Source organism: Pipistrellus hanaki (assembly GCF_964339955.1).
Source record: "Pipistrellus hanaki genome assembly, chromosome: 17".
NCBI classification, from domain to species: domain Eukaryota; kingdom Metazoa; phylum Chordata; class Mammalia; order Chiroptera; family Vespertilionidae; genus Pipistrellus; species Pipistrellus hanaki.
Genome location: NC_140519.1, coordinates 29483402 through 29510897, shown reverse-complemented (window position 1 = coordinate 29510897; position 27496 = coordinate 29483402). Strand labels below are relative to the sequence as shown.

Sequence of the window (27496 nt, the reverse complement as noted above, 5' to 3'; positions counted from 1 at the left end):
ACAACACTGGAAGTAAATTTATGAGATTGAGGAGCATTTGGGGTAATGGTGGTGTGGAACTAAGTGCTTGTTTATTCAGTATAAGAGATGGTAGGAACAATAATGTCTTTCTCTTCTCTAATCTCTCTTGCTTCTTCCAAGTAGAAGAAAGCATTCAGTATTAGAAGATTCCTCTCCATCATTTACAATGGAGTTAATCGATATACATATACATTTTTAGCTGATTATTTACAGTTTTACAAGAATCAGAAGCTCAAAGCAGCACTTGTAGAGATAGACATTCTTTTTAACCAGAAGCACAACTGAAAGACTCCAGATTTAAAAATGAAAATGAAATAAAAGTGTTTACATTTGTTTCTGATTATTTTGGGTGCCAGATTCTTGCTCAAAACAAGAATGTTTTGACCAAAAATGGTCTCCAGGTCCCCATGGTGAGGTTACTTCTCAACAATCCTCATGTCCAATAGTGGGAATTGATACCCTTCCTTCTTAATAGAGAAGCTCTTAAACTTGAGGTTTCACAAACATGAAAGAGCCTGTCTTGTAAATAACCTGTTCCTTTCCATATATACTCATTCTCAATATACTTCCTTTGCCTTTAAACTGGAGCATTTCCTAGTTGTAAGCAGACTCAGGTCCATAGGTGGATGCATAATCTAGCCTCCACCTCTGAAAAGAATCAGGTTACTGTTGTGATCAACACTCCCATCCCACTAGCATGCTTGCTGGTGATTGTTTGGATGGTTCCTTGAGCAAAGTGAACATCTGTTCATTATACTATTGTTTTCTTGGTCCTTCCCCACCCTCCATTGAAGAAGATGATCATACTTACAGGTCTCAACGTTTTCAGTTAGAACTGTCTACCTGAAGTCCTAATACTTTCTTTCATGCAGCAACATTTTAGAGAATAAAGTTCAAGTGGATCTGCAAATTCAAAGTGGAAAACAATTTGCACTGGCCGAGTTGAATAATGAACTTAACTTATGCTCAATTATTTCTTGACACCGGACAGAGGGACTTATTGTGAGACCCATGAAGTCTGAGCTTTTGCAACTGTGGGAAACCCCGCATAACCAATGGCAACGATGTTGTGGGAAGAGGAGCAGCAGCTTTGAAATAGTCACAACCAACACAATTTTGATTAAAGAAAGAACTCTGGTTTTTAATAGTTTTGATCATTAAAAAAGTTTAAACCTGCATAGCAATCATTTCAAAAATAATTATTTAATGTTCCATAATTAAACTGTACACAACCTAGTCTTGGGACATAGAAGCCAGTGAGGTGAGTTTGGAGCAGTCCGATGCAGTCCCAGGAGCCAGGAGTCGAGTTCTCATTGGCCTTTTCAATTTTATTTTGTGTCATTCTGTTCATGTAAGTTTATTTGGCTACTTGGCACAATCTGGCCCCGTGGCTGAGCAGATCTGCACCTGGGAAGAGAGAGCAGCTTGACCCCAGTCCCTTCTCACTTCCCCTCCCCCACTTGGCTGGGTTCCTCAAAGTCGCTCAATGTCTCGGTATTTCTTCCTCAGAATAGAGACCTGGTCTTTAAAGAGGACGGGGTCGAGCCTCATCTGAGAGTGGATCAGCGGCATGTAGCCAAACCAGCTGGCAAACGTATTCATGCAGCTCTGTCGCTGGGCAAAGTGGTCAGGGTCAGCCCAGCGGGAAGCCCGGGAAGTCTGGGGAAAAGAGAGAAACAAGGAAGAAGATTGTGAGCGAAGGGAAAGGTGAGAGATGGAGACAATGCAGAAAACCAAGTCAGGCCTGCACCCCAAGCCTCCCCATCCCTGTGTCTGATGAAAATTTAGGCACTGAGTATCCCTCATCAAAAGGTTTCTCTAAGACATGCTACTTCCCTCAATGCTAAACACACACATGCAAACAATGGCCCACATGGAATGACTAATTCTCTGCTCAGGAAATGACTTACCAGTTGAACCTCCACTGCTATGGTCACTAAAATAAACTTCTCTTTACACTTGGGGTGAAATGTTATGAGTAACAATGTGTTTGTGGTTTCAAAGATAGTTTTGGAAAACTTTGTTGACTTGGTTGAGGATGGATACCATTTCTTTAGCTCTCTGTGTTGCTCTAAAGGTTGGTTAAATATTTTTAGACCACGAATGACTGACACTGACTTAAAAGAAAGCCTTAAATGACCTGAGGGCTAAAACTTAAAAAAAGATGGACTAAGCATAATGTCTCTAAAACCACGTTTTTATGAAACAAGGAAAAGGTGGGCTGCCCAATGATGGGTGCAGAACACAAACTCACTTCTGTCATTAGGCAACTGTTTAATGATGTATATGTGTGTGTGTGTGTGTGTCTGTGATCCTTGTGCTTAAATCCTCGTGCATTCTTAGAAAATACTCTTATAGGAAGGAACATCTGACTGTGAAAATCACTCAGAGTCACTTTAAAACAAGTGTCAACATACTTGAAGGTAAATACAAATCTCAAGTTACCTCTGAACAGCAGAAAAACAAGCAAAATAGGATTTACTAAGTGTTTTCATGAAGTTCACATGAGCTTCACATCAAGCTGGTCAAGTTCTCTATCTGGTAAGCACATCCCCACTGTACAGGCAAGGAAGTAAGCTCAGGGAAGTTAAAATTATTTGTTCAAGGCTAGAAAGGGACAGAGCTCAGGTTCCATTCTTGACCACTTACACTATGAGAACTCTGCTTGGTAAATCAAATTAACCTCAGCAGTTGAGTTCACAACAGAGGAGACAGTCCCAAAGACATGCCAGTGTTCCTAAGTTGGTATGAGCTTCTGGATTGGTCCACTCATTCCCAAAGGGCAAGACACTCAAGAGCAGGTGCTCACATATGCAAACAGAAATACTGTCAAGAGTGTAAGCTCATTCTTATTCTCTCTTAAAAATAATTTTTTTAAAAAGTCCGTTGGATCACTCAGGTAATTTTTTGTCTCTAGATTTTATTTTGAGTCAACAACCATAGTAGAGAGGGTATCTTTGCAGTGTAATAAAATACAATCTTCAAGTATGATATTCATTGAACTCACCAGTCACGCAAACATTCAATAAGCAAATGTGTTTGATGGGAAGAATGGAGCAAATAGAGTACATGTTTAACTAGACACATCTAGTGACACCTTAGGCTAAATTTAGATTTGTCCTCAAAAGATGTGCAAACTTATTAGAAACAGTGGTTTGGTAGAATTAGGCAAATATATGAGAAGGGCATCAAACCAACCCCTAAGAAATCATGTGTCATTAGAATTCCATCCTTAATCAGCATATAACCTCAGGGAATTTCATAGAACTCTCTGAGCAAACAATATTAAAGGAATGTTGTATCCTTAAATGAGATGATATATATGAAAATACCTGGGCACAAAGAAAACACTCAATACATCTTGCTTGAATTTGAATGACCTTTCAGCCTTAAAGATGAAAAATTCTTATAAATCCTCTTGCATCTTCTTTTAGTAGTGAGAGGGAAACAGAATTTCCCACTAGACTCTTTTGCTTACTTAGGACAGCAGCTGTGTTGTCCTAACCAGTACCTAGCACAGTGCCTGACATAAACCGTACATGTTCAGAAAGTATTGAATGACTGCATTTTGTAAACTTAAAATCCCATCAATTTGCTGACCTTATTAAACTTAGTGAATGAAAAACCATCAGTTGTGAGGCCTGGGCTAAATCTCCCTTTACAAGCAAGGAAGGAGAGACCTCGTACCTGTCCCATCATTGTCTCCTTATACTGCTTCTTCTGGGTCACTTTGATTGGAGGCAGTTTTGTCACAGCAGACACCAGGAAATTCATGAGAATGTCCTCACAGTTGGCCAGCTGGTCTACCATGTTCTTCAGGCTGGCTGGCAGATAATGGGTGTACAGGTAGTGATAATATCTGTAAAAGCCAAAGACGTTTTCCGAGGGGCCATAATTATATATAGTCTTCTTTGACAGAAAACATATACCTATTCTTTGGATCCCTACACATATCATGGATGATGATGATGATGATAACTATGACTTGTGGTACTTCCTTATAATTGTTTGTATGGAAAATAATACAATATTTATTAAATAATACAAGAATAAACTCTGTTCTGTATACTCACAACTGTAACCTACTTTTGCCCCACCCTGTATACCCAATAACATTCTAAAGTGCTTTACAACAAATGCCACATCTAATCCTTATAAAAAAAATCTATGATGTAAGTACTATTATTATTACTAAATACAGGTAAAGAAACAAGGTGAATAGAGACATGGAAGATATAGCTTGCCTAGCCTAACTTCCTAACTTTAATATCAGACTGGTTGATAAGAATCAGAACACTTAGAAGGCAAGAAAACTTACACGTAATCTATATATTACAAGCTGCTTTACAAATTTTATTGGTTTAATCAGAAAATGTATTTAAGATTATCCTATAACTCCAAATCCAACAATATATTGTTCTGTTTTTGTAGCCTATAAATCATATATTTCAACAGTTAGAGCAAAACCCCAATTAATCTGGTGGTCAATCATTGTGTAGAACCCATATTAACTTGAATCATTTTCACACTACTATTTTTTGGAGGGGCAAATAAAATAGCATATGTTTATTTATTTTTAATCACTTGAATGAATCAGATTCATTAAGTGGCTGTGCAAGCAGATAGGGAACGATGAACTTCCCAGAGGTATAATCTTGAGATGGAGGTTCCGCCAATTTAGATATTTATACGTTGTGCATTTCAACTCTATCCCAGATATGGCAGAAACCTCAATTCTTTCCTAAAAAGATTAGGTAAAGATTGGTGTGTTTACCTCACTAAGGCTGAAGAGTGGGGATTTCATTCACCATTGAGTCAGGAACACTAATTTGGCAATCTGACCCCAAATCCACCCCTTCTTTTTGGGTGCCTCTGCTTCACTTTGCCTTTTTGCTACGTAACTTCTTACCTTAACATATTATAGAACAATTATGTATATGGTGCCTCCCCTTGTTAGAATATAAGACAGACATGGAGATGTTACTCTACCCTAATTACTGGAAATGCAGTAAGCCAAGAGATTTTATTGGTTTCAAAGACACATGTTGGTCATAACAAAACCGAATTTCCATTAATGTTGTTAATAAGACTTGACTCAAGTTCCTACTTCTACAGCAGTTAGAAACGAACACAAGGAGTATATAAACATCTCAGCACATGTAAATTCCTCACTTGTGATAAATAGCAGCTCCAGTCAACACCATGGAGTAGTCATTCGTCCACTTGGACGTGTACCCCCACCGCTCCTTAGAATTATCCCAGAAGTGGCTGCGCGCTGGGTACCCCACAATCCTCTCCGGGAAGCTCTGCCAGACGGTGAAGGCGAAATCCACCTGCAGGCAGAACACAGGCCAAAACAGGCAATCAACAGTGTTAACCGTGTCAACAAAGCATTACCTTCCCCTGCTCATTTGTAACTCGAAGCCGGCCACTGTTGCGAAACACTGGTTCCGTGTACTCATCGGCAAATTAAACTGACTGCTTGACATTTTGCCCCGCAATTATGCACATTTTAATGTTTTCGGTTACAGAAACTTCAGATTATTTCGGGTGCAGAAATGAGAGAAGAAGGAGAAACCCCACATTTGCTGATATGGCCTTTAGAAAGCCAGTCTGCTCAGGCTGGAAAACAAGTCATAAAAGCAGTTGCTGCCTCCCTCCCACCCGGAGGCGCACGTGACCCCTGATTCACGTGAGCCATAAACGTGTCTGTTTTTTACACGGGAGATTTCCTGTGTACATCCAGAGTATGAATATCCAGCATACATCATAACCAGCACACAGCAAAGCCAATGGGACTAAAAGAAGAGCATCCTCCTGAGGATGACAGGAAAGATGTTTCACACAACACCCAAGGTCTAAGGGGAACACAGAGCACACATCATAAAGAAGCAGTCACTCAGGCCGCTCGGGTTCCAGCCAGGGACAGCTAGAAAAAGCAATCACAGTGAAAAAGCACCAAGAGTAAGTGAGGACAAGGCCAGGGGAAGCCACAGGATTTATTTAAAGGAAATGCAGCTACATGGCTTTCCAGGGCTTAGAATAACCCAAAGCAGGGATTTCTGAATATGCTATAAACTAACATTTTATAATTAGCAAACTGTCTGTTTTCATATGTGTAAGCTCACACCTGACTCCCAATGATCATTCCATGCTCCTAACTGTGTCATGCTTACAGTGGTTATAGGCACTTCCATGTTTAAGTCACGTAAGCCTAATTCTGTGAAAAGATAATGTTCTATTCTCAATGTTACACAGAGGGAAGCTAAGGTATAGGCGGGCTGAAATAATTTGCTCGAGCTGCAAGGGGCAGAGCCAGGTTTCAGATTTAGTGTGTACTGTTTTCACAGCCTCTCTTTTAGCTCCGTTGCTACGGCGCTGAAAGCAATTTCTCTCTTATACAGGCTACACATCCCCCCGACAATTGCTCTACGTCTTCTTGATAAGCAATGAAGAGGAAGATTTTATTCACTCCACCAACAGTTCAAGTCTCGGCACAGTGACCTCCCAGAGGTTCAAGATACCTGAAAGGTCAAAGCAACCCTAGTTTGGTGAGCCACTGAATAAACAAACTAAGCATGCGATACCTACACATTCAGCTAGAAAAAGGGATGGAATACTGATATGCGTGCTATACAACATGGACAAACCTCAAAACATGATGCTGAGTGATAGGAGCCACACGCAAAAGGCCACACAGTACATGATTACATTTACATGAACGGGCAGGATATGCTAATACATAGAGACTGAAAACAGACTGGTGGTTCCTAAGGTTAGGGAGTGGGACTGGTTAATGGGGATGGGGTTTCCTTTTTGGGCCATGAACATGGTTTAGAATAAGACAGAGGTAATGACTACTCGGCTTGTAAATGTATCACATGACACTAACTATACACTTTAAAACGGTCAGTTCTATGTTATGCGAATTTTACCTCAACTAAAAGAAGAGACAAAGCAAATAAGCCTAGATCACTATTTCCCAAGTTTTCATCATATGCATTCCTAGGCCACACGTTAGATGAGTTACTTAATATTTTTCTTTCAACTGCCTGTTCTTTTTTTGTTGTTTGCTTGTTTTTCCTCATTAGTTTCATCCTAGATAAAGATGTCAGTGAAATTCTAGGTTTGACACTGGCCACATTACTTTCTAACAAACATTAAAGTAAATATATGGGTCATGTTAAATACAGGTTTGCCAGAAATCAGGTAAAACTAATGTGCACTAACCACTTTTTGGGTAACACTGGCCTGGGTGATTGTAGGGTCCCTTTAAACTCTGAATTTTGGGAGGCTTAATTAAAAGCCATCCTTTTTTTTTTTTTTTTTTTTTTTTTTTTTTTTTTAAGAGAGAGAGATATGGAGGGGGTGAGAAAAAGAAAAAAGAGAAACATCCATGTGAGAGTGGAACATCCAATAGCTGCCTCCTGCATGCCCACTGCCAGGGATCTAGCCTGCAATCCAGTCAGGTGCCTTTTTGGTGCATGGGATGGCACTCAACCAACTGAGCCACACTGGCCAGGACAGAAGTCATCATTTGTGTAAGCCATAAATTCGAGTTTTTATGAAATTGAGTTTGGTGTCCTAACTCCAGATAAGAAAGCCTTAACAACATAGCTTTCCCCCGCAACATTAAGAATGCTTGGTGGGGCATGGGTCATCTTTGAGTTAAAAGACAGCAGGGGAATGGACAGTAAGTGCCAGAAAACTGAAATCAGGTTGTGATCATCTGCATAGCCTTACTTTCATTCAAATGCTAATGGTGTGGACTGATGGGATAGCGTATTATTCAGCCTTCTCCAAGGACCGGCCTGGCTGTCAGTACTCCAGGGTTTCCCATTGTTCTTGAAAAGGAAACACACACTGGAAACTACTAGAGAACCCGATGGGGTGTTCTCATCACGTGGATTTCTTGCTATCTCAGAGCCGTTTCAAGTCATTTCAAAGGAGCTCAAAAGTAAATTCAGATAAAACTATGATTCTGGTGATAGTTCTGCTTTCATGCAGATCATTAACACATCAAAGAAGGCAAAGGTCAGCTCCTGGCCTTTTCTCTTAAAAAAACCAACATCTGTTTTCTTTTGAGAATTTGCAGCAACCCCAATAAATGTAAATAACTATACACCAACTACATCTAATACCCTTTAAAGGAGGCTGTTTAAAAACCTCTCCTTAATACCACAGAGAGACATTTAAACAAGCTAAGAATCCTTAGAGAAGAAATAAAACGAACCAATAGCTACTCACCTGAAAAGAGAGAAAAAAGAAACCCTGTCACCGACCATTTGGGGCAACACAACCACTCCCCTGATCGCCCGGCTACCGTAAACCAGACCGCCAGCCTCTTAACGTTTGCGTATCATTTTCAACCCACGTTGACTTCTAATTACTTCACATACAACACGTGTTCCTCCCCGTGTGCACCCAGAGGCTGGGACCGCTCTTCTTTGAAAAGAAATTCACCAGCACGTGGCGACATCATAGCAGCTGAAAGTTATTCCACCTTGCGGTGGGGGAAAACAAATCCTAGAGGGAGACGAATTGCCTTGTGCCCAGGGAAGGAGGACTGGCGATGCATCCATTCTTCAGGAAATAGGATAAGGGTTTAGGGCACTGGTTGGCAAACTGCGGCTCTTGAACCACATGTGGCTCTTTGGCCCCTTGAGTGTGGCTCTTCCACAAAATACCACGGCCTGGGTGAGTCTATTTTGAAGAAGTGGCTTTAGAAGAAGTTTAAGTTAAAAAAATTTGGCTCTCCAAAGAAGTTTCAATGGTTGTACTGTTGATATTTGGCTCTGTTGACTGATGAGTTTGCCAACCACTGGTTTAGGGGTATGCTGTCATTGTCTTGACCATATATTCCACCATGGCCATGGGATGTTTCTCTGTTCCCTCTCTGAGACCCACTCTCTTCTCTTCTTGCCACTCTCTGTACCCTGAAGCGGGAACCCTGTGGACAGCACAGCCTGGTCTTCCTGCTGGCTGGTGGCTGATAGGGTTAGGTCAGGGGGAGCCACCGGCAGAAAAGTGAAGGTGAGGCAGAGAGAAAGGTCAGGGGATCGCTTCCCTGTGCCCTCCCGGCTTTGGCACCAGAGTTCAGGCAGTTGCCATGTCCCTCCATGACTGTAGGGCAGCCTCTTCCAATTCCATCTCTAGGGGACTCTGGAAACACCATCCTCTTCCCGGCTCCTCCAAGTCCAGGGGCCTGAGCTGTTTTCATTCTTGTTACTCTCCAGGTGCCTCACTATTGCTTATGGAGCCCTTTTAACCTCATACCCCCACCCCCCTCTCTAAATCATCCTAAATCCCTCCATTGGAACCACCTGATTGAAATTGTTTGCTGCCAAGATTCTGATGGCTACAGGCAGGAACTGTGTAATCAAAGCTCCTGGCATGCAGACCAGAACAAAGAAATCCCTCAACAAACACTTGTGGAATGAATGTACTCCTGGAATGCCAGCTTCCCTGGCAGGAGGCAGCAAGCGGAGTGGCCCGCACCTGGTATTCCATAGCTGTCTGCCCCTTGGAATATTAGGATTTGCTTCTCCTCCTCCCTCTTTCTCCTGCTGATGTTCACACAACACAGTCGGCTGTGAGTTCACACCTTCATCCGCTCAGCACGCACCCCTCCAGTCATTCATTCACTGAGTATCTACAAAGCTCCAGCTACATAGGAAGCACTTTACAAAGGTGAGGCCCAGGATATTTTGTCCTGGGGCTATGTAGGCTGACATTGTGCGTAACGTTTGTTCTACTCGATTTGATGGAAATTGGAAGTGCCCATGGAATTTCAAGAAAGCGGCATTAACCGGTAGCTTAGGCTAACCCCGAGTCCTGGTCATGTGGGCAACAGGCCACGGAAATCAGCCTGGCGTCCAGGAAAGTACATGTTGGGAGGTGTCCATGTTTAAATGGAAAGAAAAATGATTATGAATAAAAAAGGAAAAAAGAAAGGGAGGAGGGAAAGGGATAAGTAGCTATGTCTCCACACTTTTTAGCAGCCACCATTAATGATGTATTTCTGATCGCCTACAGTTTTATATAACTGCCTTTGGTCCCCTGCATGGTTTAAAAAGTAAGGTTTCAGAGATCAATACTCATTCGAGGGGTAAAAATTGCTTTTCTACCATATCTGTCTTTCCCCCGCTCTCTCTCCTCCTCACGCATTCTCCGTGCAGTCTTATTTTTGGCACACATGCCTGACTGTCTGAAACAGCAGGGATCTCCTTCTCGGCCTTCAAGCGAAACCGTGTGCTCTTATGTGGGTGAAAGAAAATGAGCACTTGAAACCAGGACAGAAAGGCTGCCTTTAGAACGCACAGGAGTGTTCCCTAACAGAGGCAATGCACACCCACATGGCAATAAGGTAACTGGGGCAGGAGCAGACTGCTTGCTCCGGACAGAGAGGCTGCAAGGTGATGCTACGCGGGTGCCTCCCATCGGTGCTTCTCTGCACCTGCCAGCGGCTGTGCTGTTTAAAAACAGAAAAGGAGGGCTGGCAGGAGGGGAGAGGTGAGGTACAGCCATGCAAATGAGGAGCCAATTAGCAGAGAAAACAAAGGGGAAGATGCCTCCTCAGGGTGCCTGGGGGGCAAGGTGTGCACAGGAACTGGGTTGATTAAAACCAGCTTTGCAGGAACTCCTGAAACATAGTTCTGATCTGGCCAGAGCACAGGAGGAAGAAGCGCTGGCACCTCGAGGTTCGGGGCAACTGCCCGAAGAGCCCACTGCCAGCTTACCTCCGTGGTAGAGAGCACGGTGTCCTCGTCAAGGCTGAGCACTGCGTCAGTGACGATGTTGTCGTAGGGCAGGAAACGGCTGCTCATGACCTGGGAGGAAGCAGAAGAGAAGGAATTAGGAAAATGAGAGGTAACTTTTGAATTCTGTTTTTCAGGACAATTCGTCCATCCTCAACCTTCAGAAAGAACATTTTAGCCCTGCTGGTGTGGCTCAGTGGTGGAATGTCAACCTACGAACCAGGAGATCAGTTGGATGGTTCAGTTCCTGGTTAGGGTACATATCTAGGTTGCTGCCTCCATCCCCAGTGCGGGGTATGCAGGAGGCAGGCAATCAATGATTCTCTCTCATCATTGATGTTTCTATCTCGCTTTCCCTTTCCCTTCCTCTTTGAAACCAATAAATTAACATTTATTTAACATTCTAGCACTACCTTGTTTCCCCGAAAATAAGACAGTGTCTTATATTAATTTTTCCCCCCAAAGTTGCGCTAGGTCTTATTTTCAGGGGATGCCTTATCTTTCCATGCACTAAGTCTTATTTTCGGAGGATGTCTTATTTTCAGGGAAACACGGTATGTCATCCCTCCATGTTGAAGACTCCCATTTCTGCTCTAATGTTCATACAGCAATCTCACATTCACCGCCTTCCCCTGCAAGTTAGAGCAACAGTTCTGACATCCTCTCTGAACTCACACTTGGAAACCCAACAAGAAAAGACACACCTGCGGTCAGCTCTCAAGGCACAAAAGACACAGAATGAAGCAACTGGACATGGGAGACAGAGAGAAAAGGCAGATACCTAACCTGGCTGCCAAGAGAGTATTCTCCAAAAACCCACTCCCCACCCCAAAGATGCCTAAGCAATGTTTACACCAAGAACCAGCTCATCCAGGAGCCTGGGCCTGGGCTCACATGTCTGGGAAGCTACGGGCAGCCTATGACCTTGAAGGATGGGAAGAGCCCACTGTAGCCTGTCTCTGGGAGCCCTAGGGATGTACCTGCAGCATAAATGGCTTCAGAGTCTGCTCCTACACATCTGTCAGCTGGGCCAAGTTTTGTCCCCTACCCCACCTTTCTCAGGCTTTCAAAATAACATAACATAAAATAAAATAAAATAAAATAAAATAAAATAAAATAAAATAAAATAAAATAAAATAAAATAAAATAAAATAAAATATCAGTTAGCAGCCCCCCACACAGTGCTCAGAAACTGCAGCCTGAAGCAGTTCTCCGGATGCTGTTTACATCCACTGACGAACGCAAAAGCTATTAGCTGCCAGCTGACCTTTCCCTTGTTAGCCTACAGGGGAGCACTGCAGAGACAAGGCTGATCTATCAATTCAAAACTTGCCAAAGCGGCGAACGCATCAATTTTAAACTTAAGGCTAGGCATGGGAGTTTAAATGGGGAAGGGCCAATCACTGGCTTTAAAAGGATCCAGTTCCTTTTTCTGCACCTGCTTCATCAACAGAGGTTAAGAGCCCCTAAGCCAGTGGTTCTCAACCTTCCTAATGCCTCAACCCTTTAATACAGTTCCTCATGTTGTGGTGACCCCCAACCATAAAATTATTTTCTTTGCTACTTCATGACTGTAATTTTGCTACTGTTATGAATCGTAATGTAAATAGGTGTGTTTTCCGATGGTCTTAGGCGACCCTGCTAGTGGTTCTCAACCTGTGGGTGCCTAAGCCAACCACTTCCAAACTCTATTGTAGAAACCAGAGGCTCTCCTTCAAATACCTGACCTCAGCTCCCTTCCAAAAATTGAATGGATTAGCATCAAAGGAACCCACATACAAAGTCAATCTTCGGGAAATCATGTTCCTCATTAGGTCATTTAAGAAATATTTAACTACCACATGCCAGCCCAGACCCTTCTAGAATGAACAAACATGGCTCAGAAATGACCAAGACTCTGGAAATTTATTTTCTGGTGGGGAGCATACTAGTAAATGTTTGTAAGTAATTATACAAAGCACAGTTGTCCACCAACTATGTGCCTCCACACTTCTAGGTCCATTTACATATATAAATATCCTATCACTTGATCCTTTTTGCTATCCTGTTTGTTAGGTGTTAAGATTCTTTCCATTTACTAAAGGAAGGTTGAGCGCAGAAAATTAAATAACTCATCTTGGGTCACACACAGTAAGTCTGACACTAGAGCCATGATGACTAAAGTCAATGTGTCACCAACCTCACAGATAAGATCTACCTACCAGAAGGCAACCTGCAGAAGCTAGAGAAACAAGAACTCGAGGCTGGCTTCCAATAATAGAAGACATTTCTAAGAGAAGGCAGCAAGTGAACAGGGGCTTAGAAAATGGATGGGAAGTTTGACCACAGACATGAGGAATTAAGAGGGGTGGCCAAGACTTACAGCCCATGGGAAAGACAAAAATTAGAGGTAGGATGGGACACAGATCAAATTTGGTCAAAGGACGTCCAGAGACAGGTACAGTTCAAAGGGAAAAGCAATGAGAGAGAACCAGATTATACTTGGCCTCAAATGTTCATTTAAAGCATTAGCAAATAGATTCCCTTAGGGCCATGAGAAGATTAAGAAGGTCACGGGCACAGACAACAGTATGGTGATTGACAGAAGGAATGGGGAGTGGGGGGAGGTAGAAGCTAAAGAAGGGATAAATGGTGATGGAAGGAGACTTGACTTGAGGTGGTAAACACACAATACAACATACAGATTGTATTCTAGAATTGCATAGCTAAAAGTAAATACTTTTATTAACCAATATCATCTCAATGATTTCAATTAAAAAAAAAAGATCATTCAGTTCTAGGCAAAATGATTTGAAGAATGGAAGCAGAGGGTGGAGGGGGGCAGCTAGGCAGCACTCAAGGGAGTCTCTGATGGAGGCACCAAATCAAAATTAAGGTGAAAATGTCCTTTTTAAGATAAATGTGAGGAAGAAGCACAAGAAAGACACAACTAACTCAGAGTCATCAGCTAAGCTAACCCCGTGCATCAGCAGCCCCATCTTCATCCTCTTCATTTATAGACAGATTACTATTGCCAGGCCCTGGATCCATTTAATCCTAAGAAGTATGTGTTGTTGTTCTTAGAATAGGAAGCAAAGAAAAAAGTATGCACAGGGCCACATAGCTCCTAAGGCAGTGGTCGGCAAGCTGTGGCTCCCGAGCCACATGTGGCCGCTCTGTTGACTAATGAGTTTGCCGACCACTGGGATAGGGGTTGTCACAAGGAACAACAACAGCCTGTAATTACTGGAATCGAGAGTCTAAAAGGCATTAGTAGTGGGGACCCAGGATTCACTAATTCGAAAGCCTATGGCTGTGCACGCTGAGGACACCCCGAGGCAGGTACAGCTTTAGGAGAAGTAGTCCAGAGCCAGGAGCTGGGAGAAGACATTTAGGGCCAACACCCAAAGCACCCCGCGGGAAAACACAGATTCCGTGGTGGTTCCACATTCAGGCCCCCTTCCAGTCCTACCTTGCTTTCTCCTTCAATGACGATGACAGGCACGGTAGTGGCAGGCCAGCGGTGTTTGGCTGGTAGGGGTTTGTCACAATTCCATAGAACTATGATCTGAAAGAAATAGGGGGTCATTAGATGGCTCAACATTTCTTCTTCTTCTTCTTCTGAGAGAGGGAGAGAGAGAGAGAGAGAGAGAGAGAGAGAGAGAGAGAGAGAGAGAGAGAGAGAGAGAGAGGATCCAAGCAAGGCAGAACAGATTTTAAAGTGAGTGCAGTCCCTCACCAACTTCAGAGCCTTGTCACTTCATCAACTAAAGAGAGGACAGGAAGAACAGCTAAAACTGTTACGTCCAGGGGTCTGGAGGAAGTTGGATCGGAAAGAAATAATATCAGGGTTGCTGGGTCTTAATAAATATGTTTTCCTAAATTCTCATATCTTAGAAGAGATGAGAGGGATAGATAATGACACTGATCAAATTAAATGAAAACGGGACATCTGCTCTGAACTTGCACTATACCAGGCAGTGTGGGAGAAAGAAAAGACTTCAAGATAGAACTCATGTTTTTGATTTTCCAGAATGGCTGCCGATTTTATGGGACTTAATTATTTCTAATACATGTGTTTGGTTCAAAAATGGATATTTCAAAATTATTTTAATTCTTTCCTGGCTTGTAAACCTTCTTCTATAAGCTAATGTACACATGAGAAAAACCACCGTTAATAACAGCAGACGGGAGAGATGCTGATTTGCCAAATACTGCTACTACAGATCGAATCTTATGCTCCCAACATCCCCATTAGTCATGGCTACTGTGACAGAAAAGCTGACGCCTCCTGGCACCAACAAGTCTGTTCCTTCTGTGGAAACTTCGTTTTCTGCGTTCTCCCGGTGGCACCTTTGATGTTACTTTATCACCATGACGTTTAAAAACAAAATAATGTGCTTCACATTCTTTTAAAAATGTGTTGTTGTAAGTTTTTTTTTTTTTTTTTTTTTTTTTTGGGGGGGGGGGGGGGTCCCTTACCCCGGTGCAAAGATTTCTTTGCAACCCACCTGTTACCTGTGCCCGATTTCACTCGCAAGAACCTCTACGTTGATGGAAAGGGCATAATAAGGCAAACAGGCATGACGAATGGAAGGGAAGGAGCAGGACGTGACATCCCGTGAGTCCCTGGGAGCTAAGCAGGTCAGGACTGGGAGGCTCTAGTCCACGAGGCAGGAGCAGGAGAGGTGGACCCCACTCACCTGGGCACAGTACTGGGATTTGGCTGCGGCCATGAGCAGTTTCAACACTGGCTGGGACTGAGAGACCAGGGGCGTCACTGCATGGATGACTGCGGTGAATTTGGAGGGGGGCTTCAGACCTGAAACGGAAAGGGGAGAGGAGCCTAATGAAGCGCTGAAAACAAGACATGGAAAATTACTCCTCCTTGCTCCGCTGCCTCGCCCTGGAGCTAATGTTCCCTTCCGGCATATTTTCCTTTGCCTCCTCGGTCCTGACAGAACGAAAACAAGGTGAAGAGCTGTGCTTCCCTGCTGCCCGAGTCCAGAGGCCTCGCTAATTTACAGCTCGCTGTCCATTTCCAGCCTCTTCCGTTGACATCTTGACCTCCCTTGGGGATGCACCTTTGATCTTCCTTCTGCTTTGTAGGCACCCTGAGTCGAATTGCACACATGCTCAACTCAAGAAAGGGTCAACTCTAGGCACATCTTAATATGGGCTTAAGTAAATGTGCTCTCTCTCCCAGGGAATTTGCATGTGTCTTATCCATAATTATGTAGTTAGGGTTTTTTTGTTTTTGTTTTTTTTGCCTGATCAATACCATTTCAAATATTAACTAGCAAGTGGTAAAGGTTAAAAGAACAGCATCCAGAGCCTGGCTAAGGTTTGAATGCCACTTCCTGGTGGTGGGATCTTGGCAACATTACAGAACCCTCCATGCTTCCACAGCTGTGAAATGGGATTGATAATAACAGCACACATATGGGGGTGTGCTGAGATTTCAGTTCAGTGAGTTAACGCATGCAGAGCACTGAGGACAGGACCTAGCGAATAATCAGTGATCCATCTCCGGTAGCTGCTGTCAGCACCACCACCTCCATCATCATTCTCATGGAATGGAAGCCTCTACACCCCCAAAAATCTCCCATGTGTAGCAGTGACATACTGAGAGAAAAGGTGCGTGGCCCAGACCTCAGCCAGCTGTGTGCTCTGAAAACCTCCGGTTGGAAGGGATCAGAGAGACAAAGCTGCCACCAAAGAGAAAGAGGTGGGATGGCCCCTAATGAGTTTTTCCGTAAGAACCCGCTAAGAAATTGGAGACCACTGAAAAGGTGTTGTAAAACTTCACCAGTTTAGATCCACTTATTTTGCATTTTAGTAGCTTAAATGTCAATAAAAGAGTGTGGATATGTTCAAGAATGCTTTATATCGATGGGACAAAGGTAAGAATCAGACTTTGTATATTAAAGGATTATACAAATGTTTGTAGAGCAAATGATATCATCCAATGAGTACTTTAATTTCATGCTAGAAAGAAGCTAACTTTCCTACTATCAAGATATACATTCCAGGCTTGCCAAGGAAGGAGAATAAATATGGTGGAGGGGTTTGCTTTTTAACAGCAGCGAGGAAAAGACCCCACTTTTTACTTTTATCACTAACAGTTTAAGGGGCATCCTTTACACACTTCTAATGTGCTAACTCCAAATGAAGTTATGAATGCTCTGTAAGAAATATGTAGAAATTTTACCAGATACTTCCTTAATCTGAAAATCACTAAATTCTAAACATATTCCTCAGTGTGGACCACTCACTGGTTTTGATATGGTCTCCATAACATGTGTGGTTTGGACTCAAGGGTTCTTTGTCACTGGTCGATACATCAGGCCACACATTTGTATAAGTTTCTTCTTATCAGCTAATATGCACAACTCAAAAAAGGAAGGTATTAGAGAGCATCAGCACTGGGTAAAACTAGGAGACTTATGCCCTATTACCTCAAAAGATGCTTTTCTAACCCAGGTTTCTCAAATTTGAAACTGTGAATGATGGGAAATGCCCAAGATATTATCACACAAGAATGACTGGGGCCCCACATACATACTATATCCATGACAATAACAGTAACAATTTGTAGACGTTTGTCCGTTCTCCCATTTCCTTTTGCCCCACTAATGTTACACCAAAAGCTGCTTGAGGACAGAGATCGTATTTCATTGGACTTTTTATTTCTATCCCCTAGCACTGCATGGACATAGCACATAAGAGGAGCATATTAAATGGTGAATGAGGGATGACATTTCTCCCTTGTCAGATATTCTTAAATCTTTCCCCTTTCCCTTTGTTCAATCAGTTTTTCTTTGGTATGAGACAGAGAAGTTGGAATTGTAAAAAAATAAAAAATAAAAAAATAAAATACTGGGGTGAGAGCTTCTAGCTCCATTTTATATATGATGAGACTTAAGATTGTTGCTAACCCATTGTTATGTCCGAAATGATGCGTAATTTGGGAAACCTATTTCTAAAAAAGAAATGACTCTACTAAATATAAAGTGTTAAAGCGTAGCTGATCAGATAAGAAAGGTGTTTTTTAATTTTTTTTTTTTCATTTGTAATGCTCTGCAGGATTTATCCTTCTTGACCTTGATACATCATTTATGACAGAGCTCGATCAGCAATCTCCAATGCAGGCGGTTTAGGGAGAGCCAGCTGTAGAATAGAAAAATCAAGGAGCCTTGATTCTGGACAACAGTTGGAGGCTACATCAGGGTAGCTCCCTGGAAGGAACCCACTTACCTAAATTAGCATAGTAGTAAGGAAAATCTCCCAGGTAAGATGAATACTGTGGTAGGACGAACAATCCTCCAGGATGTTTGTTCCATATTAAACTGTTACGTGATATGTGCTTGAATATTCTGTCCTGAATAATCTAGAAAACAAAAACACAGCACCTGGTGAGGATGAGACCCTGACGGTATCTGATAAGGACCATGCTAAATGCCACTGGAGGGATGAAGACACTCAACGTAGTGACTCTACCCCACAATTCTCCACTGATAAAGAGCGTCTGAAATACAGAGAGAGAGAGAGAGAGAGAGAGAGAGAGAGAGAGAGAGAGAGAGAGAGAGAGAGAGAGAGAGAGAGAGAGGAGAGAGAACACAATGGGAGAAAGAGAGAGAAAGATGAATTATGGCTGATCAAATTTCCTAACTAAATTGAAGTTTTACCACAAATACTATAGAGTCTTTCTAGAATAAGAAATCCATGCTCATTTCAAATCACGGTGCATGGAATGTTTTCCTTGGCGATGAAGCATCTAACAGTGGGCCTGTGTCCACACCTGGAATATTTGCTCCCCGTGCACAGGGATGTCAACACAGATCATATGAAGACATAGCTAAAAGCATATGGAAGGTATAACACATTCTAGAAGCTGTGGAGGTTTCATGGTCTGTGGCTTTAACTCAGGAGGCAGATTTATTTGCTTGTCCTATTTCGTTTTCCTTTCAACATCAACTGTTGAACTTTGGGGGTACTGGTGAGCTGAAATTTTCCTATATCTCATCTCAAAAAGTAGGGAGTTAACAATTATTTCAAACATCCGACATAATAGGACAAGGGCTGTGGCATATGAAGACTAATAATAGCCAAGCTAGTTCATTAGTTTCTCTGGACTTCGGGACCTTGCAGATCATTAAATTCTACATTTAGAGTCAAGCATTCTCCCATCCCGGATCATTTGTCAGATGAATGTGATTAATCCACTTTACAGATTTCTCTCTGTGACTTTCAAACTCTTGTAATTATACCAACCCCTCATTAAGATATGATTTGGCAAATAATTAACTCGATATAGAATTTCATGTTTTCAGCAATGTTTTATTTTTTCCACTTAAGAAGAAAAAGAAGAAACCTGCCATATGTCTCAAGAGATTTCAAATGGAAATCATCATTTTCCAGCTCCCCATTTAATGCAATGTGATTTTAAGTGCAGACCATTTTAAATGGAGTTTTATTATTTGTAAGGTTATTAACACCCTCATTTCATCCCACATGGTGAGTGGATAAGTAATAAAGTGAGCTACATTTATCTTTGCAAACCTTATCATGTTTATATTTCTTAATGAGAAAGAAAAAAAGGGAGCAGAGAGGAAATTTAGAAGAACTCAAATATCTTAGTTCAATGACTTCTGCATTTTCTCTTTCCCTCAGATTAAAACTGCTAATTTTATATGGCTGGGTAAAGGTTTCTAATGTGGTGGTGACTTTAGAACCCTAACTAAAATATTAATGTTTGCTCTTTGTGGTATAGCAGAGATATGCTAAAATGCTGTTGTCTAGGCACTAATTATGAGAAAATATCGTGGTTGTGAGGGTTTTTACATGCCTGGCAATCTCAATTTGTAAACCACTTATTCCAGATTTTTTAAAATTACTTGCCCAAATACACTGTCCATTTAGTTTCTTTTAAAGTTTTTTCTTTTTTCCCTTTTTGCTTTCCAAATTTATGTACTTTCCAGCATGTGGTCACTTAAACAAGTTTGGATATTGAGACACAGAGCAAATGGAGAATAGAAAGGATCATAAATCTGACCTATATATACATGACATGGAATCAGAGATTGCAAAATGGATCATCACTCACTTCAGCTCTCTAGATGGTATGATTCTCATTGTTATAAATTTTTTCCTTTGGTTGATTGTCACAACACTGTTATCTTTTTAATTCAAGGATATACAATAAGTTATAGTACTTCTAAAATACCAATAAGCATATTATATTCTCTTCAATGGCTCTGGACCGGAAGCTATCAACAAAGGTATGAAAGCAATAACAAATGTTCAATTTAACCTGGGTCAAGCAATTGGCCATCTTTATGTGCACTTTGCTCACTTGTAAAAAAAAACAAAAAAACAACAACAACAACAATAAAATATCATACTAATTATAACAACCCCTCAGAATCATTAGGAAAAGCTGCATGAGTATTAATACTTAAGACTTGATTTTTTTTTTTTACCATTAATAAAAAAAATCTCATTTCTGTGTTCATTTTCTAGGCATAGATTTTTCCATTTTACACAGTTATAATACTATAGATATCATGTATTATAGATGTCTCCTCATATTACTAATGGTATTCATGGTTTACTTTTTCTAAATGAGACACAACAGTGTGATTTTTTCTATGCAAAGCAATGAACACATTTATGAATTAAAATTTTCCACATTTAGGATTAATTCTTTAAGACTTTGTTAAGGGGTATGAATACTTAAAAGGCTGTTCATATAATTGGCAAATGTCTTTCTGAAAGTTTTAGAACAACTTGCCTTCTCAAAAGTTTGAAAGAATATGGGTCACATATACACACACATAATACAGTATTTTTTAAATTACAATCCCAAATGGCACCCCAAAAAGAATAATATTTCCTATTAATGTGAATTCAAAGGGAAGAATGACAGGCTCCTTATTTTTCTTTTATCCTGTGCCATTAAAAAAGAAGAAGAAGAAGAAGAAAAGGACTACTGATTATAGGTTATAGTCATTCCGTGTGGTCCTGACTTGGTTTTCTGACCAATGCAATATTACCTAATACCCACGGTGTCACCATATGTCACCTCACTCCAAGCCAAAGCAATCTCCTATTTCCATTATCTCATTGATTTTAAAATTTCATCTTATAATAGCATCAGCAAGGCTATGGTTTAAATGTGCATGGTTAGGTAACTGAAGAGAAAATTAGAGAATGAAGACTTCATAAAACTCCACAAAAAATATGGTTTTCAAGCTGCTGTTGGCTATGTTCACATATTATTATCATCTCATACACTTTTCCTTTGCTCACCCTGGTTCTGACAGGGCTCCTATGGTTCAATCCTCTGAGCCAGGTTTACAATTGTGCAGGATTCTGACAAATCATGAAACCCAGGAAGGAACACTGTTTTGACAGTATTTTATGACTGCCCCCAACATTACATGTCACTCTGCACACACACACACAAACTCGGCTCCAAAAAGCTGAACTCTTATTAAATAGCTCCTTAATTCCAAAAATGCAGAATAAGGAAACTTCAGTGACAATGGAAATACAATACTAAGTTGAATTCCAAATAGGACAGAGTGCAGCACCATAGAATGTAGTAACAACTTGATCCTGGCATTGGAGAGGAGAATGAGGTGTCCTGTTTTCAATTGTGTCTAAGCACTACCTACATCTCTAAGTCTCATAGCCTCCAAAACCTAAGTAATCCCCTTCTCAAGGTCTAGAATACAGCAGGCAAGGAAGAAGGAGTATAACTGTAGAACAAACTGAAGCCAGGGATCCTTAAATGTCTATTGTCGATGGATAATTCTGAATTATCTTCAAGCCTTAGGAGCTCCAACAGGGACCAAATGATGTGTATTATCTATATTCTAATCCAAGTTGGCATTTTTGATATGCATTACTTAAGTCATTCTTACAAACATATTGAATTTGTTTATTTGTGTATGTGGATGGAATTTTTGCAAGTTTCTCTGCTTTTCTGTTTACATTGGGTTCTGGGTTATCTGAGTTTTGAATTAAAAAAAGAAACTGGATGGTACCACTCATGCAATTTGGTTAAAGGGTCAAGTTGTTACAATCTAATCTCAAGACTGCAGATGGAGATGTGACAGCTGCTATAAATTCAAGTGAAGTATATGGTTTGCAGTGTTTCCAAAACAACTGTGTCACTAAAGAACTACATGGCTTACATCCAAGGGGAAGAAGGCATTTTCCAGGCACAGAGATGAACACAGCTTGACATAAGTTCCTATCCTGATGAATATCACACATTCAACTGTTATTATGGGATAATTGAGCCCTGCTAACTTAATAGGCTAGAGACCAGATCTATGCAATAAACCATACTCAAAGAAGTGTAATTAATGAGATACCATCTTTTATCTGGCAAATTAGCAAAAGTGTGTGTGTGTGTGTGTGTGTGTGTGTGTGTTTCAATTAGGGCTGACAAGCGTGCAGTAATACAGGGTCTTCCCCAGACAGCTTGTGAGTCTAAATCAGGGGTAGGAAACGTTCAGGCCAAAATCATTTGGTTTGGCCCTGCCAAGGCATTAGGGGTGAGTTAATTAAATGTTTAACCAAATATTGCAGGCTAATTTTTAAGTTGATAATATTTTTCTGGCCTGGGAATGATATAAATATCCAAATGGCCCTTGGTAGAAAAGGTCCCCCATCCCTGGTCTAGACCGAAGAGTAATTTGGCCAGACATACATATATGTATTTGGCAATACATATCATAGCCTTAGAAATGCCTAACTCTTTGGTTGAGTAATCCCACTTCAAGAACTCCATACTAAAGAAACAGAGATGTAGTTATGATATATGTAGAAAGTCATTGCTTGAATATATCCCAATCTATAAAAAAATAATTAGAAATAGTATAAATAGTGAACAATAGCAGATTGGGTAAATAAATACAGGCTCACACTATAGGTGACATACAGAGTGAAAAAGAAAAAAAAGAGAGAACATGTGGTCTGGGTGTGTTAGAGTGGACAACTAATAGGGGAAAATTAAAAAGCTAGAAATAGACCCAAGATGCCTAAAAGTAGCATGTGAGAATACTAACAAAATATATTGTGACAACTATACAACTATTTGTAAAAAAAAAAAAAAAAAAAAGGCTAGCCTTTTCAACACAAATCATACATAAAAGTAAACTGTATTAAATATGATAGCTAAGTGTAAAAACTTAACCATGAAAGTACTAGAAGAACATAAGTGAATCTGTATGTGTATATAAATAGAATTGTGGTCAACAACTTCTTTCTAACCATAGCAAATGGAAAAGTCAAGAATGAAAAGATTGTCCAATCATAAACAAAATAGAAAGGCGTACCAGAAATTGGGGAAAGATATTGTAATTGCAATAAAACAGTCAAAGGGTTAATATTTTTAATATAATAAGGCCTTAAAAATCAATGAGAAAAAGTGGGACAACACTGTGGCCATTTCTATTTCTTTCTTTATGAGTTTCCTGAGCAAGAAATATCTGAAAAATATTCATCCTAAGAAATATACATTAAGAAAGTAATAATCATTTTTAAAGATATAATGCCCAATATTGGTGAAAGTGATAAAAATTAAAGGTCAAAACAAATCCTCTCATATAAGCTGGGGAGATTATAAAATAGTGCAATTCTATTACAGAAAAATTGAGAATTCACATTAGAAAGCTTAACATTTGGCATTTTCTTTAAACCAGGTTTTTAAATTCAGAGAATTTATCCTATGGAATTAATCTTCACCCTGCCCAGCAAGTCTGTGCTAAGGCTATTCGCTTTAATGATGAATATAATAATAAAAAGCCAAAAACAATGGTAATATCTTCAGATTGGGGATTCATTGAAGAAACGGAGTGATATCATGGAGTATTATATAGTCACTAAAATAATTACAGAATAATCTAATAACATGAGAAAATATTAACAGTACATTATTAAGCTGAAAAAATATTATAAAGTACAGAAAGACACATTTTTAAATTAAAAATGACAACATATTTATAAATTTACATAGAAAAAACTAATATATGTATTCATATGTCAATAGTGATTTTGCATGGGTAGACTCATTTTTATTCTTTATTTTCCTTATTTTCTAAAATAAACATTCACTTCTTTGATTTAAAAAAAAAGCATCTTATTCCAAAATGAAAAAGAAAATATGATATTCAACTTTCCTTATTCCTAGGAAGGGTCCTGTGTGGAGGACAGGATCAAAGAAAAGAATATTACATATTCAAATCTGCTACTGTGAACAGAAAAGATGTAGTACATTTTAATTGAAGGGAGTGCTTTGGAGGCATAAGAGAAGTTGGCTTGCAATAAGGAAGGCATTTAAAAATATATTTTTAAAAAATATATTTTATTGATTTTTCACAGAGAGGAAGAGAGAGGGATAGAGAGTTAGAAACATCGATGAGAGAGAATCATTAATCAGCTGCCTCTTGCACAACCCCACTGGGGATGTGCCCACAACCAAGGTACATGCCCTTGACCGGAATCGAACCTGGGATCTTTCAGCCCACAGGCCGATGTTCTATCCACTGAGCCAAACTGGTTTCAGCTTAAAAATATTTTAAAAAATATATTTTATTAATTTCAGAGAGGGGGAGAGAGATAGAAAAATAATGATGAGAAAGAATCATTGATTGGTTGCCTCCTGCATGCCTCTACTGGGGATATCAAGCCTGCAACCCCAGGCATGCACCCTGACTAGAAATCAAACCATGGTCAGCATTCAATTACTGAGCCACATCGGCTGGGCAAGGAAGTCTTCTTAAGCCATTCTGTCCCTAACGGCTTCATGGGTGAACCTGGGACCTAAACAGCCTTTTCTACCTAGTTTTAGGATGACATCATTCATGGGAGGACACTGACCAAAGCATGCCCCCAGGTGAGAGCAGGGTCCCAGGCTAGGCAAATAAATGCCCTGCTGTGCCGGGGGCAGACCCAGCATGGGCTCTGATACCGAGGAGGGTAAGAAGATAGTGATGTGGACAAATAAGGGTGACTTCAGCTTTCCTGTTACTCAGATATCTCAGTGTGTGCTCCATAGAGCTGCTTTTAGAGCAGTAATCACTTTTCCAAAGTAAATACTCCAAAAGTAGGGCTACCAATGCCCACCTCATTCTGCAGACACCTCCAAATCACCTCCAGGCTGTGCTGCACCCCAGCACCTCCGCTCCCCTTCCTACGAGCCTGTAGTCAGGAGTGTGCAGTTTCCCAAATCTTTTCTTAGCTCTTTGTGCTACTTTGGTGTAGCCTCAGGCCTCTCTACCTGCTCTACTTCCAAAGGTTTTAATCATCCCCATGCTTCCTTTTCCTTTCTTCCTCTTGCCTTAAAAAAAGCAACTTGAAGATAGGCACCCATCTGCCTGCAAGACTTTCTGCTTTCATAATGTTTAACGCTTTCTGAACCAGGCGGGTGCCATCCTGAGTTTCTTCGCAACACATCTTTGCAACATTGATGATGGTTGGGCTGTATATGTCTTGAGAATTAATTGTGTTGTGTCCCGATGCCATTGGGACCACGGCAGCCGGGAAATCATTCATATTTTTAGAACGGTCGGAGATTTCCCCCAACTTGGTCACTGTGTGTTTTCTAAAAGGGCTACAGAACTCTGTCTTGAAAGGATGCCAGTAAGTCTGAATGGCAGGAAGACAGTCATTAGCCCCATATCCCTGAAATGAGGAGAGACAGAGCCGATCTCTGTGTCAGGAGTGTAATTCTGCTCATTTCAGATTTCCCCTGAGTCTGTCAGAAATGGAGTCATCTGCTTGCGTATGGCAGAGCAGGTGAGAAAAGAGTTAACTGTCATCATCCAAGCACAGAAAATTCGGTTTTGCCCCCATTTGATCAAAAGCACATCACCAACAGCAAAACAGAAGGCCAAGAGAAGCGTATAAAGGGCCGTTATTCATCAGAGAGCCAAGTGGTCCCACTTACCTCTAGTGTAGTTAATACAATCTTCTCAACTGAAGAAAAATAAGCCTCCCACAAGAATTGTGTCTGCTGTCTAAGTGCTAGGATTTTATCCTGATGAATAGACCTGATTGTAGAAGGAATCTGTAACACAAGGTGAACACATAATAACTGTAAGTGGAAAACAATGCGATGCCATTGGATCGAGTAACCCACTTGGGCTTTTCAGTCTTTATAGCATTCAGCGTCTAGCATATAAATCTACCAAACATCGCCAACCTCCAGGTTAAAATGCCCTGAAAGGGTGTCAGGTACAAAACAGCACGTACTGGGCATCAGCTCTAATAAGGACCTTGAATGAATGGAAGTTACAGTTCTCCTCTAAGACTCAGAAGCAGGTTATCAGCTGTGTAGGATGTTCTTACAGGAGCAGTCACTGTGTTCTCCTCTGGGTCCCACAGATCCGTGATCTTGCACGTGGACAACCAAACTTTACAGAGAAGGAGCTACAGGCCTTGGTTCACACCCCAAACCCTTTTTAAGATATGCCATGCCAGGGAAATAAATTATCTACTCAAGGGCTCTTTTGTGTGGGTGATTTGTTTTTTCAATCTTTATTGTTGAAAGTAATACATATGTCCCTTTTCCCCCCACTGACCTCCTTTAAAAAATATATATATATATTTATTGATTTCAGAAAGAAAAGGAGAGGGAGAGATAGAAACATCAATGCTGATTCCTTCCTGCACACCCCGAAATGGGGATCGAGCCCGCAAGCAACTGGGGTATGTGCCCTGACCAGGAATTGAGCTATGACCTCCTGGTTTTCATAGGTCTACAATCAACCAGTGAGTAATGAGTGGTTACTCAAGGACTTTTTAGGGTATGTCTCTGAGCCTCTCCAATGAACCTGAAGCTGGGATTAGTCAATTCTATGTGCACAGGCCCCTAACCTCACCCTGAGAGCTGCTCTGCTCCTCAGACCTCAGGACTTACCCCAATTCAACCCAAGCTACCCAACCTCATGTATGTTTAGTCATCACTGCTCTCTACCACACGGCACAATTTTAAAGGAGGGAACTATGTCCTGTCCTTACTGCCACACGTTAAGGCAGAAGAGTGGCTTTTAGGGAGGAGTTATTTAAGAAATACTGTAAAAGCTGAATTGAACATGGCCATCTGCAGCCATGAGAGGGATATCACCATTTTTACTAGCAGTGCAGTTCATGGGTAAGCACAGGGACACATAAGTTAGTGAAATTCTTGTCTCTACCATTGATTAGCTATGTTTCTTGGGACAAGTTACTTGATCTCTCCTTTATAAAATGGAGATACAGTACTGACATCAGTAGGTTGTAACCGAGATCATGTCAGTGCTTAGCACAGGGCCCAGAACATGGAAGCTTAATTAACAGTGTGATAGTTACTACTGATGTGACCCTTGTTGACATAAGGGTGATGATCTTCAAAGCTGGACTGACTGCTTAGTGTCTACCTGTGAACTTGCTTGAGTCTGGAGTTCTATCTTGAGTTTCTGGAGAGTTTCTTGGGCTGGCTTGCTATCTGCACATAGTGTGAGGTTTCTTTCCTTTATGGAGTCTATACCCTTTGCAGGGGTAGGGAACCTTTTTTTCTGCCAAGGACCATTGGATATTAATAACATCACACTCAAGGGTCATACGAAATTACCATCTTAAAAATTAGCCAGCTCTACTGGGTCCAACGTTTCATTAGCTCACCCCTAATGCCTCAGCAGGGCCAGACTAAATGATTTTGTGGGACTTATAAGGCCCGCAGGCCA

General features: G+C 41.0%; 1 protein-coding gene across 1 annotated transcript in view; it reads right to left on the bottom strand.

The window, feature by feature from the left end:
- Positions 1–1135: 1135 nt before the first annotated feature.
- EXT1 (exostosin glycosyltransferase 1) overlaps positions 1136–27496 on the bottom strand; it is a 263170-nt gene continuing 236809 nt past the window's right edge. Inside the window, exons 4-11 of the mRNA XM_084864981.1 lie at positions 25720–25839; positions 18015–18147; positions 15461–15579; positions 14230–14325; positions 10761–10850; positions 5194–5354; positions 3709–3880; positions 1136–1680 (exon numbers count right to left, since the gene is read on the bottom strand). Of these exons, the coding sequence (XP_084721107.1) occupies positions 1495–1680; positions 3709–3880; positions 5194–5354; positions 10761–10850; positions 14230–14325; positions 15461–15579; positions 18015–18147; positions 25720–25839 (1077 nt within the window). The 3' untranslated portion in view covers positions 1136–1494. The remainder of the gene's footprint in view (positions 1681–3708; positions 3881–5193; positions 5355–10760; positions 10851–14229; positions 14326–15460; positions 15580–18014; positions 18148–25719; positions 25840–27496) is intronic.